Source organism: Myotis myotis, unplaced genomic scaffold (genome assembly GCF_014108235.1).
Source record: "Myotis myotis isolate mMyoMyo1 unplaced genomic scaffold, mMyoMyo1.p scaffold_m19_p_3, whole genome shotgun sequence".
NCBI lineage: Eukaryota > Metazoa > Chordata > Mammalia > Chiroptera > Vespertilionidae > Myotis > Myotis myotis.
The window spans coordinates 174,956,769-174,974,405 of record NW_023416335.1 but is presented as its reverse complement, the minus strand read 5'-3'; the positions used below and the strand labels follow the sequence as shown (position 1 = coordinate 174,974,405).

The window sequence follows — 17,637 nt, the reverse complement described above, 5'->3', positions numbered from 1 at the left end:
CCCTCGTTTTGACACTAATATTTCCCTTTCCCAAAAATAAATAAATAATAAACCATTAAAAAAAAACCAAAAAAAAAAACACCACTCATATAAATTACTAACAAGTAGCAAATTAGTTCATTTCCTATTGTCTGTCTCTGGTTCCCGTCCTACCCTATTTTAGGCATCTGATAAGGTATCTAAAAAACTGTTTGCTATAAGATCAGCAGGTTAAAATGTTGATTCTCTTTGCAAACGGTATTCGGTTTGCTGCTCTGGCATGACACCTTTTGAACCCAGATTTTAACTTCTCATACCTGCAGAGACAACAATGGGGAATAAACAGTTAGGTCTCTCTGAGCTCCCTTATCCTAGAAGCTCTAATTTTTAGCCTCTCCTTAAATAAGCAAAGTTACTTTAGATGTTTTACTCCAAAGGAAAAATATATCTAGACATACACACCCACAAAACTTGGAAGCTCCTGTTAGAAAATATATAAATACTTTGGACAGTATTAATAAAAAATTTAGAGAATAAAATTTACAAAAAGTCATGCCCACCATTAAATCTGAATGTTCTCCTCAATTCTAAGAACATCTTTTAAGGAAGCTTAAAGCTTTTATGTGGCTGTGTAAGGAAACCTGGGCAGACTGGAGAAAAACTCAACGGCCCATAATCTCATCACAAAGCAGTGGGGTCAAAAGGTAGAGGTCAGGGAACAGGGTGCAAAATAGTTCCCACACTTGAGAGGAGACTATATCTCATTATTTCAGGAGACATTCAAAAACTATTCAGTTGTGTTTACTAAAATAATACAACCATTTACACTCGCCTTTATGCCCCAAAGCAAATCTAAATTTTACCCCCCAAAAATTTCTTTTTAAGAGCAAGTATTTAAGAACTTTCTTTCTTTCCCCTACATTTGAAGAAAAAACAAAACAAAATAAAACAAAGAGAGACCTATCTCTCTCAGGCACACACACCAATGTTTCTGCTGTCCCTCAAAGCCTGCCTTTCAACAAAATAGACTGATCTATTCAACAGAGTTCAATGGGGCACAGAAATAAATACTAAATGTGCATACATGTCAACACGCATCTCACATCAAGGCCTCTTCCCCCCAGTGATTCAACAAATTCAGTCTACTGCTTGGCCTTATGGCCACAGTCAAGAAAGCTAAATTCTTACTCCTGCTTAGAGATTTCATTCCAGGGAAGAGTGAAGGCAATTTTGTTAAACTTTCAGTAGGCACAACATTTGTGCAGGGGACTCTATAATGACTCCTCTAGTGGGCAATTAAATCTGTGAGGACTCCACGGTCTAGGACCTTTATATGGATATCTCTGGGCCATTTCTCCTGGTCTAACCATAAAACGCTGTTTGCCAACTAAAGAGAAAATGAACAAATGGGACTACATCAAAATAAAAAGCTTCTGCACAGCAAAAGAAACCATCAACAAAACAACAAGAAAGCCCACTGCATGGGAAAACATATTTGCCAATGTTGTATCTGATAAGGGCCTAATCTCCAAAATTTATAGGGAACTCATACAACTTAACAAAAAGAAGATAAACAATCCAATCAAAAAATGGGCAAAGGATCTCTAAATAGACACCTTTCAAAAGAGGACATTCAGAAAGCCAAGAGACATATGAAAACATGCTCAAAGTCACTAATCATCCGAGAGATGCAAATCAAAACAAAAATGAGGTACCATCTCACACCTGTCAGACTGGCTATCATCAACAAATCAACAAACGACAAGTGCTGGAGAGGATGTGAAGAAAAAGGAACACTCGTGCACTGCTGGTGGGAATGCAGACTGGTGCAGCCACTATGGAAGACAGTATGGAGTTTCCTCAAAAAACTAAAAATGGAACTCCCATTTGACCCTGTGATCCCACTTCTAGGAATATATCCCAAGAAACCAGAAACACCAATCAGAAAGGATATATGCACCCCTATGTTCATAGCAGCACAATTCACCATAGCTAAGATCTGGAAACAGCCTAAGTGCCCATCAGTAGATGAATGGATTAGAAAACTTAGAAAACTGTGGTACATCTATACGATGGAATACTATGCTGCTGTAAAAAAGAAGGAACTCTTACCATTTGCAAAGGCATGGATGGAACTGGAGAGCATTATGCTAAGTGAAATAAGCCAGTCAATGAAGGAAAAATACCACATGATCTCACTTATTTATGGATAATAAAGACCATTATAAACTTATGAACAATAATAGATCCAGAGGCAGAGCTGCCTCAAACAGATTGTCAATCTGCAGCAGGAAGGCCGGGAGGGTCGGGGGGCAGGAGGGAGGGGGGTATGAGATCAACCGAAGGACTCGTATGCATGCATATAAGCATAACCAATGGACATAAGACACTGGGGGGGTAGGGGAGGCCAGGGGATTGTCAAGGGCGGGGGGGAAAAAAAGGACACATATGTAATACCCTTTGTAATACTTTAAGCAATAAAATAAAATAAAATAAAACGCTCTTTGCCAAGTAGAAGAGAGGGCGAGAGAGACTGACAGGTCAGGAAAAGAGGATGTTAGAATAACAAGTGTGGTTTTAATGTTTGGTTTTCCACCACCTTCCACGCATCCACCTTTGAACACTCCCCCCACTAGCCTCTTCCACCAGAGACAGGAGTTTTACAAGTGGTTCCCAGTGAATGAGACCTGTCGGCCCCTCACTATGAGGAATACACAAGATTTTACATTCAAGCACATGCAGCTTTCAAGTATTTATTTAAAATCAGACCGTAGCCAGGGCTGCCAATGGAAAAATAAGCACTGCCAGACAGGAGTGAGAACAACTAAACAAAATAGCCTATTTTGGCATAATCACCTCAGTGGTACCAACGCTTGTGTTTTAATAACCTGTGGAAATCACAGTCATTGTTCTCGTGAACAATGGCACAAAGCAAATGAAGTCAAGTACCACAGCTCATTTCCCTGGAGCCGAGCCACAATATTTTGAAATCCAGACAAAAGTTTATTTAAAAAAACAAAAAAAACAAAAGAATACACTTGAGACAGTAGATGGGAAACCTTTTTAAACAATCTGTTATCTTTCTACCCCAGCCATTGAAATTTCCTTAAACTGAAGAGACACAACCCCAGAAAAATCAAACAAAACACTGTGGTCCGGGAAGCTTTAAACCTACTGCCAGTCCTAAATTCCTACTGCTCGCACTGTTCTTATGACAGTCCATGGCTCATCCTTATGGAATTCCAGTTGATAGGCTGGGGCTGAGTCTTATGACAGGGAGGACATTCAGTTCGCGATGCTCGGCCCCCTCAAAACAACTCATATCTCCTCTGCCTTGAGGGAAACAATCCCTCCTTGCTATTTGAGTCCCAATCTACAGAAAACAAAAAAATAAGTGATATAAATTTAATATATTGGGAGAGTATTGCCGCTCTAGAGCGGAATGTCCCTGTTTTCTCAAAAGGAAGGAAACTGAAGGGATATTAGAAACAGAACGTATGAAACCTGAAAAGCTATGAGAAATAAGACGCTCTTCCCAGTTTCTGCTGGGGATGAAGGGAACTGGAGACTCAATTAAACATTAGAATCTCTTCACTATGAGGTTTTAATAACACTGGAAATTTTTGCCAAAAGATTATTTCTTCTACAGGTTTCCATAGAAAAGAGGCGATCAAAAGAGCAGGTAGGAGGTGGCTTCATGAGGACTAAGGTAAAAACAGGGGTGATCTTTGAAAAAGGAATTAGGGAGAAAAAGGTATAAAAGCCTGGTCTGAGCAAACTTGTGTCGGGCTGTACTGAGGAATGAAGACCTTCAGAAGCTTAATCTTCGTATCACTTCTACACTAATGTTTCTTCAAACTATAGAGTAATTTTCTGTGCTACTTAAATGACAGTAAAAGTGTGCTGTACTAGGAAAGAGGAAACCAGGCAGGGCAAGAAAACATGATCTTCAAAGCAGAAACCTGGATTCTCCAGGCACAGGCAGGAGAAAATTACACAAACAAGTGTATTTACATCACCAGGCCTCTGAGATCTAAAAACAGACTACTTACAAATACCTTTGCCTTGCCCTAGCTGATGTGGCTCAGTTGGTTGAAGCATAGTCCAGTACATGGAAACGTCGTGGGTTCAATTCCCAGCCACGGCACATACCTAGGTTGTGGGTTCAGTCCAGGCTGGGACATTCACAAGAGGCAACCCACTGATGTTTCTCTCTCACATCAATGTGTCTTTCTCATTCTCTCTCTTTCCCTTTCTCTCTCTTTCTCTCTGTACCCCGCCCCTTCCTCTCTCTAAAATCAGTAAACATATATAGGAGTGAGGATAAAAAATAAATAAGAAAAATAAATAGTAAGTTTAAAACAATAAAATCTACTTAAAAAAAATCTTTAAACTGGGTTTCACAGTGTAAAACCTAGAGGTCCACACCGTATCTAAGTTTTAGCATGCTCATCCTCACAGCTCTAAAATTCTACCCCATATTTTTATTGCACTTTCTAGTTTACAAGCTCTTGCCAAGACATCATCACATTTTATAATTGAGAAACAGTATCTAGGAACAGTCTAGATAAGCATTAGTGTTAAAAAAAAAAAAACAAACACACCCCTACCCCCCATGTATGTCCTCAAATAATGAACAATTTTTAAAAAACAACATGTAGGGTAGGGAAGCATATGGACTACTTTTGCAGTGATATTCCTAATAAAATATGAACATGTGAAAACTACTCATAGTTCATCAGTAACAATAGCTTAGCAGTAGCCTTAACAAAACAGACTTCCCGTTATGTATGGGCTATCCACAATTACTGGTGTGGTGCATATAATGCCACCTCTCTTTCATACATATATCCAATGTAATAAAGAGTTAATATCCTAATTAGACCAGAAGGCAGAACAACCTTTCAGATGACCTTCCAGAACAACCAGTTGGGGGGTGGGGGGAGCTACTCTTGCATGAATTCTGTGTGTGTGTGTGTGTGTGTGTGTGTGTGTGTGTGTGTGTTTATATCTATACTAGAGGCCCGATGCATGAAATTCATGCAAGAGTAGGCCTTTGCAGCACCGGCTCCCTCCCGGCCCTGGCTGCCTTGTGGCCCTGTCCCCACCCACTGGTCATTCGGAAGGTCGTTCTGCTGTCTGGTCTTATTAGTATATTAGCTCTTTATTATATAGGATATATATATATATAAAATTGTTTTCAGAGAGAGAAAGGTAGAGAGAGAGATAAAAACATCATCAATGAGAGACAATCATTGATTGGCTGCCTCCTGCATGCCCCTTACTGGGTTATTGAGCCCACAACCCGGGCATGTGTCCTGACTGGGAATCGAACCATGACCTCCTGGTTCATGGGTCAATGCTCAACCACTGAGCCACACCAGCTGGGCAGCACCTCTTTCTTTTTCAGCCAATAAAAGCACATAGGAATGGGACTGAGTGAGAGTGACATCATTAATGGGAAGACCTTGAATCCATTCCACTTATTTAAAAATGTGTATCATTTACAACCTCAGTCTTCAACTATTATTAATAATTACTTGTGACCCAGCTCATAAATGGCAGGCCCACTACTGTGTCACCACCACCCAGCAGTTGAGGACAGCTGGTCTGGAGTGCCTGGAGGAGCAGCAGGGAAGGGCCATTATGGAGTCAGCTTGGAATGCAGTACCAGCTTTGGCCTTTATTGTCTCTGTGAGTTTGGGCAACACCTAACTGAACCTCAGCCTTCTCATCTTTAAAATGGAGAAAATAAGACCTTCAAATTATTGTAAGGATTAAAGATAATGTTTATAAATCACCAACCACAACCGATGACACAATAAATGTTCGCTACTTACACAGCTTCATCATGTAAGGGTGATTTCCTGGAGCTACCTCCAACTAAACAGTGCTAATACATAACTTGGAAAGTCATTTAAAAAAAGCATTATTTCGGCCCTAGCCAGTTTGGCTCAGTGGGTAGAGTGTCGCCCTGAGGACTGAAAACTGAAAAATCCCCGGTTCAATTCCAGCCAAGGGCACATGCCCAGATTGCAGGCTCGATCCCCAATAGGGGGCATGCAGGAGGCAGCTGATCAATGATTCTCTCTCATCATTGATGTTTCTATCTCTCTCTCCCTCTCCCTTCCTCTCTGAAATCAGTAAAAATAACAGTATTTCAAAAACAGCTTTCTGGTCCTGGCCAGTCTGGCTCAAAGGACAGAGCATCAGACTGCAGACCAAAGGGTCCTGGGTTCGAGTCTAGTCCAGGGCATGTACCTCGGTTGCAGTCTCCTCTCCAGCCCAGGCCCTCTTCAGGGCATGTGCAGGAGGCAACCAATTGATGTGTTTCTCTCACACCAATGTTTCTCTCTCTTCCACTCTCTCTAAAATCAATGGGAAAATATCCTCGGGTGAGGATTAAAAAAATATTTTTTTTTTTTTTAAGAAAAATAGCTTTCTGTACCAGTGATGTATACAAGAAAAATAAAAGTATTAATTCAAGAAGTCCATGTGAATTAAAATAGTTACAGTATTAATTTAGGATAGTTAATAAATGTCATGGGTTCTTGGGAAAGGTGCAGGGATGTCTGAGAAAACAAATGTCTCATGTTCTTCTATCCTCTGGGTGTGCTGTCCCAGCAGCATATAAAATACGTCTACTTTTATTCCTAAAATTTGCAGTTCTTATCTCCTGACACTCAGCCAACCATCTTTGCATTTTGTTTGAAAAATAATGTGGAAAAAGGTAGTCTCATACTAAAAATTTTTGGAATCTCTGGCTAAAAGGTCATTAGATGGTGTCATCTTAAAAAGCCAAGCCTAAGGCGGAACAGAACATTACACAAGATACAATGAAGGCAACATATAAATGGAAAAACACACATAAAGAATTAAACTTTACAGAAACAAAGAGAACTACACTGGCCAACCATGCCCCAAACGGAGGCAGATGCCCATGAAGACGGAAACTGTGAATGCAATTTCTTCAGATATTCCTCTAGAACCACAAATGAATCTCTGAGTGCTCTTTAACACAAACACTTCCTGAAATTCCATAAACACTACCCGCTATTTATGTGCTCATCCCTTGGCACTAGTTTATAAATAAATAAAACATGCTATTTGCTTTAAAAATATCAAAGCTTTGCTGATACCTACATGCTTGCTTGCATAAAGCTGATAAAGAAAAAAAGGTTATTAATTTTATCACAGCTTATTTCAAGAGAGAAGGCATAGGCTCATAAATATCACAGACAGACTTTTAGTAGCTCACCACAAAGCTGTTATATACCTTTTTAAAAAGTTAATCGTTCATCCACACTTTTGTTTTTTCATGAATCTCAAGCTTTTCATTTTTAGAGATTAAAAAACCCACACATAAACATAGTAACTTGTATTGTCAATAGCAAAAGGAAAAGTTATATTTTTGTCCATTTCAAATTATCTCATTCATTTAGCCAAACAATCTATTTGAGCCCCTATTATGGGCCAGGCACTATTTGGGTCTTTAAGATGAGACCATCTAATGACCTTTTAGCCAGAGATTCCAAAAATTTTCAGAATGAGACTATCTTTTCCACATTATTTTTCACTGGGTACAATGTTAAACAAAAGAGACAAAGGTCCTGCCCTTTAGGATCCAACAATCCATGGGGGAGATTGACATTAAAAAGCAAAAGTAAAGAAATGCATTTATAATATATTGTCAGGTACCAGACCAGTAAGTGCTATGAAGCAGGGTGACTGGCAAGAATGGGGCAGGCAGGGAAAGGAAGGGCATTATACAGGAGGGTCTGGGACGGTCACTCTGAGGAGGATGCAGGGACCTGAATATGGAGAAGACAAACCCGCAAAGATATAGGGCTGCACTGTCCAACGGGGCAGCCAGGAGCCTAGTCACATGTGGCTCCTGAACACCTGAAATGTGGCTAGTCCAAACTGAGATATGCTGGATTTTTAAGATTTAGTAAGAAAAATAAAATGAAGTATCTCATTAATAATTTTTATTGATTAAATGTTGATATAGTATCCTAGATGCATAAGTAAATCACTAAAATTAATATCATCTGTTTCTTTTTACCTTTTTAGATGTGGCTACCAGAAAATTTTAAATTGCAAATTTATCTCATATTTTACAGATGCTGGTCTAGGAAAAGAGGATTCCAGGGAGAAAAAAAGAAGACGAACAGGCCATGAGACAGGAAGCAGCTTGATGTGTGTAAGGACCTATAAGAAAGCCAACGTAGCTGGAGAGTGATCCAGTCAGAAAAGGTTGGAAAGGTAGGCAGAGACCAGGTCATGAAGAGCTTTGTAAGCCAGAGTGTTGACTAAATATTTGTGCATTTGTGCTTCCCTCCCTCCCCCCACCCCCAATTCATATGTTGAAACGTAATCCCCAATGTGATGGTATTCAGAGGTGGGGCCTTTGGGTGGGGCCGTTGGGAGGTGCTTAGGGTGGCGCCCTCACAAATGGGATTTGCGCCCTTATACAAGAAACCCCAGAGATCACCCTCACTCCTCCCACACAGAAAGGCTATCTATGAACCAGGAAGAGGGACCTTCCCAGACAACGGATCTGTGGGGACCTTGATCTTAAACTTCCCAGGCTCCAGAACAGTCAGAAATAAATTTCTGTTGTTTATAAGCCACCCAATCTATGGGTGGCAGGCAGCCCGAACAAAGATGCAGAGTAAAGTTCGAATCTTAATCTAAATACAAAGGAAGCTACTGAAGTATTTTAAGTAGAAAAAAGTTATTCTAAGATCTCATCAACTATTTTGTGGAGGACTGGCAGTATCATCCATACTCCTAGAATATAGACTTCTAGAGATTATTTAATGTGGTAATTTCAAACAGGGGCCCCAGGGGCCCCAAGAGTCAATGTAGGTAATAATTGAGAGTCCATGAACTGATATTAACATTTTTTAAAATGTTTTCATTGATTATTTTTTATTTTATTTTTTTTAGAGAGAGGAGGGGAGAGGAATAGAAAGATAGAAACATCATTGATCAGCTGCCTCCTACACACCCCCTAATGGGGATCGAGCCCGCAACCCGGGCATGTGCCCTGACTGGGAATTGAGCCATGACCTCCTGGTTCATAAGTTGACGTTCAACCACTGAACCACACTGATCTGGTCACGCTGGTACATTTAGTTTTTTCATTCAAAAACAATTGCAGGCCACTGGAAGAGAGGTGTGGTATGTTTGGAATTCAGTACTCTCATTTAACCCCTTAGAGACAAGAAAATACTGAGGCCCACAGCTGTGCTAAGTGCCCAGCCAGGTCTGTGTGTCCAGCTTGGACTACTGTACTCACTGCCCTGCTAGCTATGGTTCCACAAGCAATCATACATTCCCTCTAAAAACTACCAACTTATCTAAGGACAAGTAACAATTCATGCTAAGAAAAGATAGATGAGAAAACCCAGTAAGAAGAATAAAGAGGTTAAAATAAATTGAAAGTGGTATTTGTATTTACTGGTATGTACCTTACATTTATACAGTAATATCTTATCTTTATAAATATTCATAAAAACCAAAGTAATGTCGAATACAACTCTTCTAATTTTCTGATGAATAAGTAAAGGGGTGCATGCAAGATATATTATTAGTGCTGGTCTTTTTCTACATATTTTTATTGATTTTAGAGAGAGAGGAAAGGAGAGGTGTGAATGCCACATCCATTTGCGGCTAGGGTTCAGGATCTGGAAAAGGGGCCGTGCACAAACGAATACACTAGACAAGAAATATGAATTTAGAAGGCAAGGGGGGGGCAGGTGGAAAACCTTTCTCTAGTGGAGAGGCTCCCCGAAGCCCTGGCCCTGTTAGCTTTTATTCAATTTTAGAATACACATCTTGCCCTCAGTTAGGCAGGCAATCTGGTAGCAGACAGACTATCTTAAAGGTCAGTAAATATTAGTAAAGATTTACTTTGAGACTATTAGGTCAGGAAATTGCTTGAGCCATCATTATCTTGACAGAACAATCGGTGCATAGCTTTAGCCCTTGCTAAGGCTCAAGGTCCATCAGCCTTCCAAAGTTCCCTGTTGCACTTTCATGGTAGTGTTGACAATGGATAGCTTCCAGCAGAGAGGGAGACAGAGAAACATTGATTGGCTGCTTCCTATATGCCCTCTACTGGGGAGGGAGCCTGGTAACCTAGGCATGTGCCCTGACCAGGAATCAAACTGGCTACCTTTTAGTGCCTGGGATGATGCCCAACCAGCTGAATGTGCACACCAGCCAGGGCCATTAGTGCTGGTCTTAAGAGGAGACAAGTGAGGTCAGGTCATAGTCTCCCTCTTAACTATCTCTCCTGTATAGAGGAGTTGAAAGATAACCTCATTTGATTATAAGGTTATCCAATGTATATTCTTACAGAGGCAGCAACTGTAGCAGTTATGGGCACGATGGATGGATCACAACAAAAAATTTGCAGTCCAGGTCTCTCATTTATTATATGAACCTGGGTGAAATACTTAAACTCCCAAGCTTCAGTTTCCTCATCTGTTAAACAAATAAAATAGTGCCACCTTCTATGGGTGTTTTCAAGATTAAATGAGGTAATAGCTACCAAACATTTAGCTCAGTGCTTGGCATGTAGAAAGCACCAAGTAAATGTTAGTTATTTTATTATTGCTATTTCACTGCAGATTCTTACAGACTGGCGACTCGCCAATATACCCCACAAATTGGCACACCATAAGCATTTTACACTGAATAATTAATCCTAAGTATAATGGCTAGTTATAGCTTTACCGAAAACATTAGGTCATTATCCATCAAAAATGTTAAGGATCTGGACATATGGCACTTGTTTCCTAAAGTACCTTATGTAGGAACTGTCTCTATCCTCCAGTAAATTATAAAAGAGGAAAATGTTTTCTTCTGAATGGATCTTCATGGAAATTATGACTACCAATGCAGTGTATTCTAGACATTTATTTTTATTACTCCAAGAGTGTCTGTGACCAGCAGTGGAAATACAAGCAATGTCAGAACAGTCTGCCATCACACCTTAGCAGCAGATATTACTTGCACTCTTCCAGCTTCCTTTCTCTCTCCCCATCCTCTATCTTACCCTTCCTCTATTTTCTCCTCCTCTAAAGACACTGCCCCCCCCCCCCCAACCCTTCCTCTCCCTATCATCTCATCTTCTCTGGTCTTTTCTGTATCAACAAATGGAGCAGAGGCCTGAGCCCTGGGGTTATCACAGGGAGTTTAGCTGTACTCACTTTGGTCCAATCTTCTATAATAATAAAAGCATAATATGCTAGTTTGACCAGATGTCCAACCAAACATACTTCCAGATGAAGCCAGGGCTTCGAGGGAAGTCTGGGTCCCGGGTGCCAGAGGGAAACCAGTGCTGGCAGCTGGGAGAAGGAAGGCCTACTCTTGCAAGAATTTCATGCATCGGGCCTCTAGTTTCACCATAACGAGTTTTATTCCCAGTGGATTTTAAAAATCAAGCAATCACTAGACCACAGCAACTAGACTTGAATTTTCTTTGGCCTCATTAGAATAGAGGCTGATGTTTGCATTACTCCTCCAAACCCCAATTACTAGGCCAGGCCTTCCAAACTCCCAAACATAATCTATTTGGGCCCAAGGATGTCAACAAAGCTAACAACTGAGGCATTACCTATGGTGGTCAGATCTGGGCCGCTCCTACCCCAGCCGGGCCTGTACACCTGGCCATCATTTTTAGAAAACAATCTTGACTATGACATTCAGTCTGGAATAAGGGTAAGCCTGAAATTCTTGCTCAAATCCAAACTCATCTTTTTTCTGAGCTGATATAAAATAACTATGGAGCATAGTGTAGTAGAACAAGTGGGCTCCACTCTGGTGTCTGCTGCTGGTCATGTGATCTCTGAGAAGGCCCTTAACTTCTCAGCCTTGGTTTCTTCAATGCATAATGATACTCCATCAGTCTCAACTATATTGTGTATCTGAATTTAGACCATGGTCTCCACTGTCTCTAAGCTCTTCTGGAAACCACACCCACGATCACCAAAGCTAAAAATAAATAGACAGAGGCACCAAGGAAGAGAGCTAAACAAAGGCCTGTGGCAGGAATCCCACCCACCAGACTTCAATATCCGCAGGACTGAATCCAGGCTACCATGGGAATGCTTTAAGAGTATTTTCGTCACCACACAATTTGTTGACTCATATGTAAAATTTATATTCATTCACTTATTAAACACTGTGTACTATGTATAAGGCACTATGAAAATGAGAGGCAAAGACCCTTTCCTCTTGAAGACTTGCATATTTATGTTACCTAAACAAAAGTCTAATTATATCCATTTTTCCACTGCCTAAAAGATTTGTTGCTGTAAATCAAGCCACGTAAATTCCCATAGTTAGGTCTTAGAGGAGATGAGCCATAAAAGAAAATTTCAGAATGACACCTGCCTTCCTTCACATCAACCAATTCCAACAATATACTCCTATTTACCCTTTCTTCTGTAGGCAGTAAAGAATCAGTGTGAGCCTGGAAAGTGTTGCCAAGTGTTTAGCGTGTGGGCCCCATGTGCGGAAGGGTCGTGAGTTCGAGTCCCAGTCATGGGCACATACCTGGGTTGCAGGTTATCTACCAGGAAAATTTCTAGGTCCTCCATTAAAAAATATTTTAATTTACATATTCAAATTATGTTCAGCTGTTAAAAGACCTATTTGAAATTAAAGAAATCTTTTCCATTGTTGGTAAAGCTGGGCTTTATTGGGAGGAATATCTAAAACACAATTAAAAGTCCTGATAACTTTATTGATCTTAGTCTATTTTAATAGGTCTTAGTCTATTTTATTTTTATTATTATTTCATCATATGGTTTGTGTCCTGAATTTCCTTTTAAATATTTTTATTAATTTTTTTAGAGAGAGGAAGGGAGAGGGAGATAGAGAAACATCAGCTGCCTCTTGCAAGCCTACTACCAGGGCTCAAGCCTGAAACCCAGGCATGTACCCTGACCTGGAATCAAATCCGAAACCTTTCTGTGCATGGAACAGTGACCAACCAACTGAGCCGCATCACCCAGGGCTGTCCTTAATTTCATTTCAATGTCCCACCACCTGAGGAGTATAAATTCTAGCAACATGCATACATTAAGAAAAAGTCCACAAAGCAATTGGTACAATTTATGTTTAAAAGTAGTTAATTAAGACCTTCTACAGGCAGAGTAACAACTTGCTAAAAAAGAGTCTGATAAAAATAGATCAGTTCCAAAAAAGTAAAATAGAAACTGTCATTAACTCTGAAATTAAAGCAGCAAAACAGAAACAACCTCCTGGCTAATTTGCCTAACTCACTAGCCCTGTTTCCTCATCCCCAGTTGCAGTTCTGTGGAAACAGTCAAGATTGTTAATTGGGAACATGATACTACATTCTCCTGCTTTCCTCTCATCTCACTGGGCACACTTCTTACTCTCCTCAGTAATGTCCCCTCTTCATCCTCCCTGCCTCTAAATGCTGGCTTGTCACCAGAACTCAATCCTTAAGCCTCTTTTCTTTTCTACTCTCACTCCCTGGGTGATGTTACCCAATATCATGGCTTTATATCGAAATACTAGTGGCCCAGTGCACAAAATTTGTGCACGGGACGGGGGGGGGGGTCCCTCAGCCTGGCCTGCACCCTCTCCAATCTGGGACACCCTCGGGTAATGTCTGACTGCCAGTTTAGGCTCAATCGCTGTGGGATCTGGCCTAAACCGGCAGTTGGACATCCCTCTTGCAATCTGGGACCTCTGGCTCCTAACCGCTCACCTGCCTGCCTACCCAATCACCCCTAACCACTCTACCTGCCGGCCTGCTCATCCCCAACTGCCTCCCCTGCTGGCCTTCTCGCCCCCAACTGTCCCCCCCACCCCCCACCAGCCTCATGGCCCCCAACTGCCCTCCCTGGCTGGTCTCCCGGAAGGTCTCCTGGTCGAATAGCATATTACCCTTTTATTAGTATGGATAAATTTAGACCCCTGAAAGATGTCTTTGCCTGCTTGATTATCTCCATTTGAAGGTGCTGTTTCCTCTGCCTATAATACTGTTTTCCAAGAAAATCCCTGTGGCTTGCTTCCTTGAATCCTTCAAGGGTTCTTGTCAAATGCCAAGTTATCAGTAAGGCCTTCTGTACCACCTTATTTAAAATTGCAACCCCACCAACCCCAACATTCTGCTGGCACTGGCCTAGTCTTGTATCTCTGCTTTATTTTTCCTCATAGCAAGCATTAACATCTGGCAAACTATATATTTTCATTATTTTATACACTAGAATGTAAGCACTATAATGGCAAGGACTTTTGGCTGCTTTGTTCACAGCTGTCTCCCATACCTAGGACACACCTAGAAAAAAATCTACACCTAAAGGCTTTCAAAATCCTTTCATTCAACTATTTGTTGATACTGCAATGTTATCAGGCAAAATTGTTACTTCAAAACACCAAGCATTATAAGGAACAGAAATCTTTTTTTTTTTAATATATTTTATTGATTTTTTATAGAGAGGAAGGGAGAGAGATAGTCAGAAACATCGATGAGAGAGAAACATCGACCAGCCGCCTCCTGCACATCCCCCACTGGGGATGTGCCCGCAACCCAGGTACATGCCCTTGACCGGAATCGAACCTGGGACCTTTCAGTCCACACAGGCTGACGCTCTATCCACTGAGCCAAACCGGTTTCGGCAAGGAACAGAAATCTTAATCACCCACACTTATGCATAGTGTTGCAAAAGCAAAAGCCAGTTTGTGTCTGAAAATGAATTAAAATTATTTTTTTACTGTTTAATTTTGTGGAAGTCTTAGCACTATGCCTAAAGAGTCCCGAGCCACACCTACAGGTGTTGTTTTAGCTTTACTAGGCATACAGACTTGAGACAGAGGAAGAAAAAAAATTACAGGCTTTTTCCTTTTACCAGTCACCACTGACAGAAGGCCTCCAAGTGACCTTGTGCCACAAACGTTTAGTATGTTTAGGGAAGAAGGGATTCTAGAAAATAAAATAATCCTTCCACTAATCCCAAAAGAGGAATCTCTCCAAATACCTCTGCAGACATTTTTTTCTAACTTTGTATCCCTGAACAAAGACATTTTTAGTATGTACCTGAAATCTTGGTTGAAGAAAAAACATGATTACCTAATTATACATACAGAAAAACGGTACTCATCCTCTTTAAAAAAAAAAAAAAAAATTAACTAAAACTAAACAAGAGTGTTTGTTGAAAACGTTTTGCTGTGAAAATGACTTTAAAAAATGCTCACTTAGCTAAGACGTGGGTTGACGGGTACTGTATCTTAAGGCTGAACAGTTTTGTTTACTATTGTTTATTATTTAGTGTATTATTATTCCTGGCTCCCACCCACCCAAAAAGAAAAACAGAACACACACACACACACACACACACACACACACACACACACACGCACACACCGCGCGCAACACATTGGAATGCAATATCCAACGGAAGCTGCTCGAAAGGCTATGACCTAAGTGTTTAACATTGACACAGATAAAGTTCAGGCGGTAGATGTCACTTGTCTCATCCATTAAAAAAAAAAAAAAAATCAAGCTTCAGATCCAAGAAAGCAAGCAGAAAGAGGCGTGAAAAATGAAGTCAGTCACCTCTCCCCGGCCTCCTCTCGACACTGCGCACCGGTTACCCCCCTCCCCACCCACCCACCCACCAACCATCCATCCTTTAAGGGCGCCTTTTCCCAGCGTCAGTTCCCCAGCTCAGCCCCGCACTGCGCCATCCAATGAGTCAAGAGGCGGCACCGGAGCCCGTTCCAGGGAAACCCAGGCGGCAGCACACGGTGCGCCCGGCACAGGGGGAAACATCCAACTCCTGAAACTCGGGAGCGGGATGCGCAGTGTCAACAGAGCGTCGTGCCGGCCCCGAGCGTTCAAAGGTCCTCGCCAGCTCCGTGACTGCCAAATCGACAGGACTGCAGAAGGTGGCTGGCCGTCATCGCGGAACCGGGAACGTTCTGGGAGGAAGTCCAACCAGCCTCCCGCCGGCGCTCGCCCGGAGCCCAGCCAGCTCCCACGCCCCCTCCCCCAGGGGGGCCGAGCGCCGCGTCACGTGCCGGGGCTGAAACTTCGCGGCCGGGCACGGAGGGTGGGAGGGGGAGACGCGGGATCGCAGCGAGGCCAGGGAGTCGCCGTGCCCGGTGACTCACTGGCAGCCTCCGCTGGCAGCTGCGGGCAAAGGGACCGGCGTGCGGGTACGAGCCGTGCCCTCCCGGCCACCTTCGCCCCGGCCTGGCCCCCACTCCCGTTATTAATCACCCCGCGCCCCGCAGACAAGCCCGCGGGCTCAGGAACACACCCCGCACGCGAAATAAATAACCATGTCAGTAAATCGCCGCCCGAGCGCCCGTCCGGCCGGGGAGCGGGAGCTGCCGGCATCTGACTTTGTCTGGAGCCCGCACCCCGCCTCCCGCGCGTCCCCCGCGGCGCCGCCACCGCCTGGCCTTACCCGCCAGCTCGTCGGGCTCCAGCCCGCTGTCCGCGTCGATCCCGCACAGCACGAAGTAGTGCGCGAAGCGGCAGGCAGCCGGGGAGGAGCCCGGGCCGGGCGCTGCGCCGCTCCCGCTCATCCCGGCCCCGCTGCGCCCGCCGCCGCCGCTCGTAGGCTCGCTGCCGCTCCGCTGCGGTCTCCGCGCGCCTGTCCTAGGGCGAGACCGGCGCGCCCATGACCGCGCAGCCGCCGCTCGTCACCGCAGCCTCGCTCCTCTCGGGGCGCCGGAGCAGCGCCGGGTCAGTCCCGATGCCGCTGCCGGAGCCGCTGCCGGTCCGGGTGGGGGAGGGGCGCGCAGGGGGAGTGTCCGCGGGAGAGGCTCGCTCCGCTGCAGCCGCGCTGGCCCGCCGGGAGCCCGGCGTCTGGCGCCCGTAGGTCAGCTGAGCGGCGCTCCCGCGGTGGGAGCGCGAGGAGGGCGGGCGCCCGGGCCGGCGCGTGGGGTTGGCGGAGGGAGACGGGGGAGGGCGCGCGCGAGGAGCACGCGTTTGGGCCGTGCGCGCACGCGCCCCGCGGGCTCCGGGAAAGCGCAGGGCGCGGGCGGGGTGCGTGCTGCCAGCCGGGCTTGCGGCGCGGGGGGCGACCACACACACACCACACACACACACACTAGCGCCTCCTGCGCTCCGCCAACCAACAGCGTAGGTTAGCCCGAGCGCGGGATCCTGCCTTCTCATTTTTTAATGCAGCTTTGGGCAAGGTGAGGAGCCACGCTGAGATCATTGCCCCACAATGGTCTGGACCATCAGCATCTTTGAAACTGTGACATGGGCAGATGCCTATCTCAAGTTAAGATCCTCGTCCTGAATCCCCCTCACCCTCATTCGCAAGCCATCCTTCCTCAGGGAATTGGTGAAGCTCTGCGGGAGGTTGGGGCGGGGGGCGGGGGGGGGGGGCCGGGAGCGGAAATCTCAATAGCCGCAAAGCATTGAGACTTCCCAAAGAACTACAATTGCCAACTTCTCTTCCCCGCCCCCGCCCCCGCCCCCGCCCCCTATTCCCTAACCTGTCCTGCCATTTTCCAGGTCAGTGTAGAATAGCCTAGGCGCTCCAGTTTCCCTGCTCTGCACTCATTTCATATTATCAGCTCTCACTGCAGGTACAATGGGAGACTGATAAGGCAACAGGAATTCGACCCTGAACTCCGCTCCTCACG

General features: G+C 44.0%; 1 protein-coding gene across 7 annotated transcripts in view; it reads right to left on the bottom strand.

Moving 5' to 3' along the window:
• The window catches only part of DENND5B (DENN domain containing 5B), a 175,763-nt gene extending 158,845 nt beyond the window's left edge, over positions 1-16,918 (bottom strand). For 2 of the 7 annotated variants that reach the window (XM_036298015.1, XM_036298014.1), the window contains exon 1: positions 16,443-16,896. In XM_036298015.1, coding sequence (XP_036153908.1) covers positions 16,443-16,563 — 121 coding nt within the window. In that variant the 5' untranslated portion in view covers positions 16,564-16,896. Of the gene's footprint in view, positions 1-16,442 lie in introns of all 7 variants that reach the window. The other 5 variants (XM_036298018.1, XM_036298012.1, XM_036298013.1 and 2 more) reach the window with 5 other exon arrangements.
• Between the last annotated feature and the right edge of the window lie 719 nt (positions 16,919-17,637).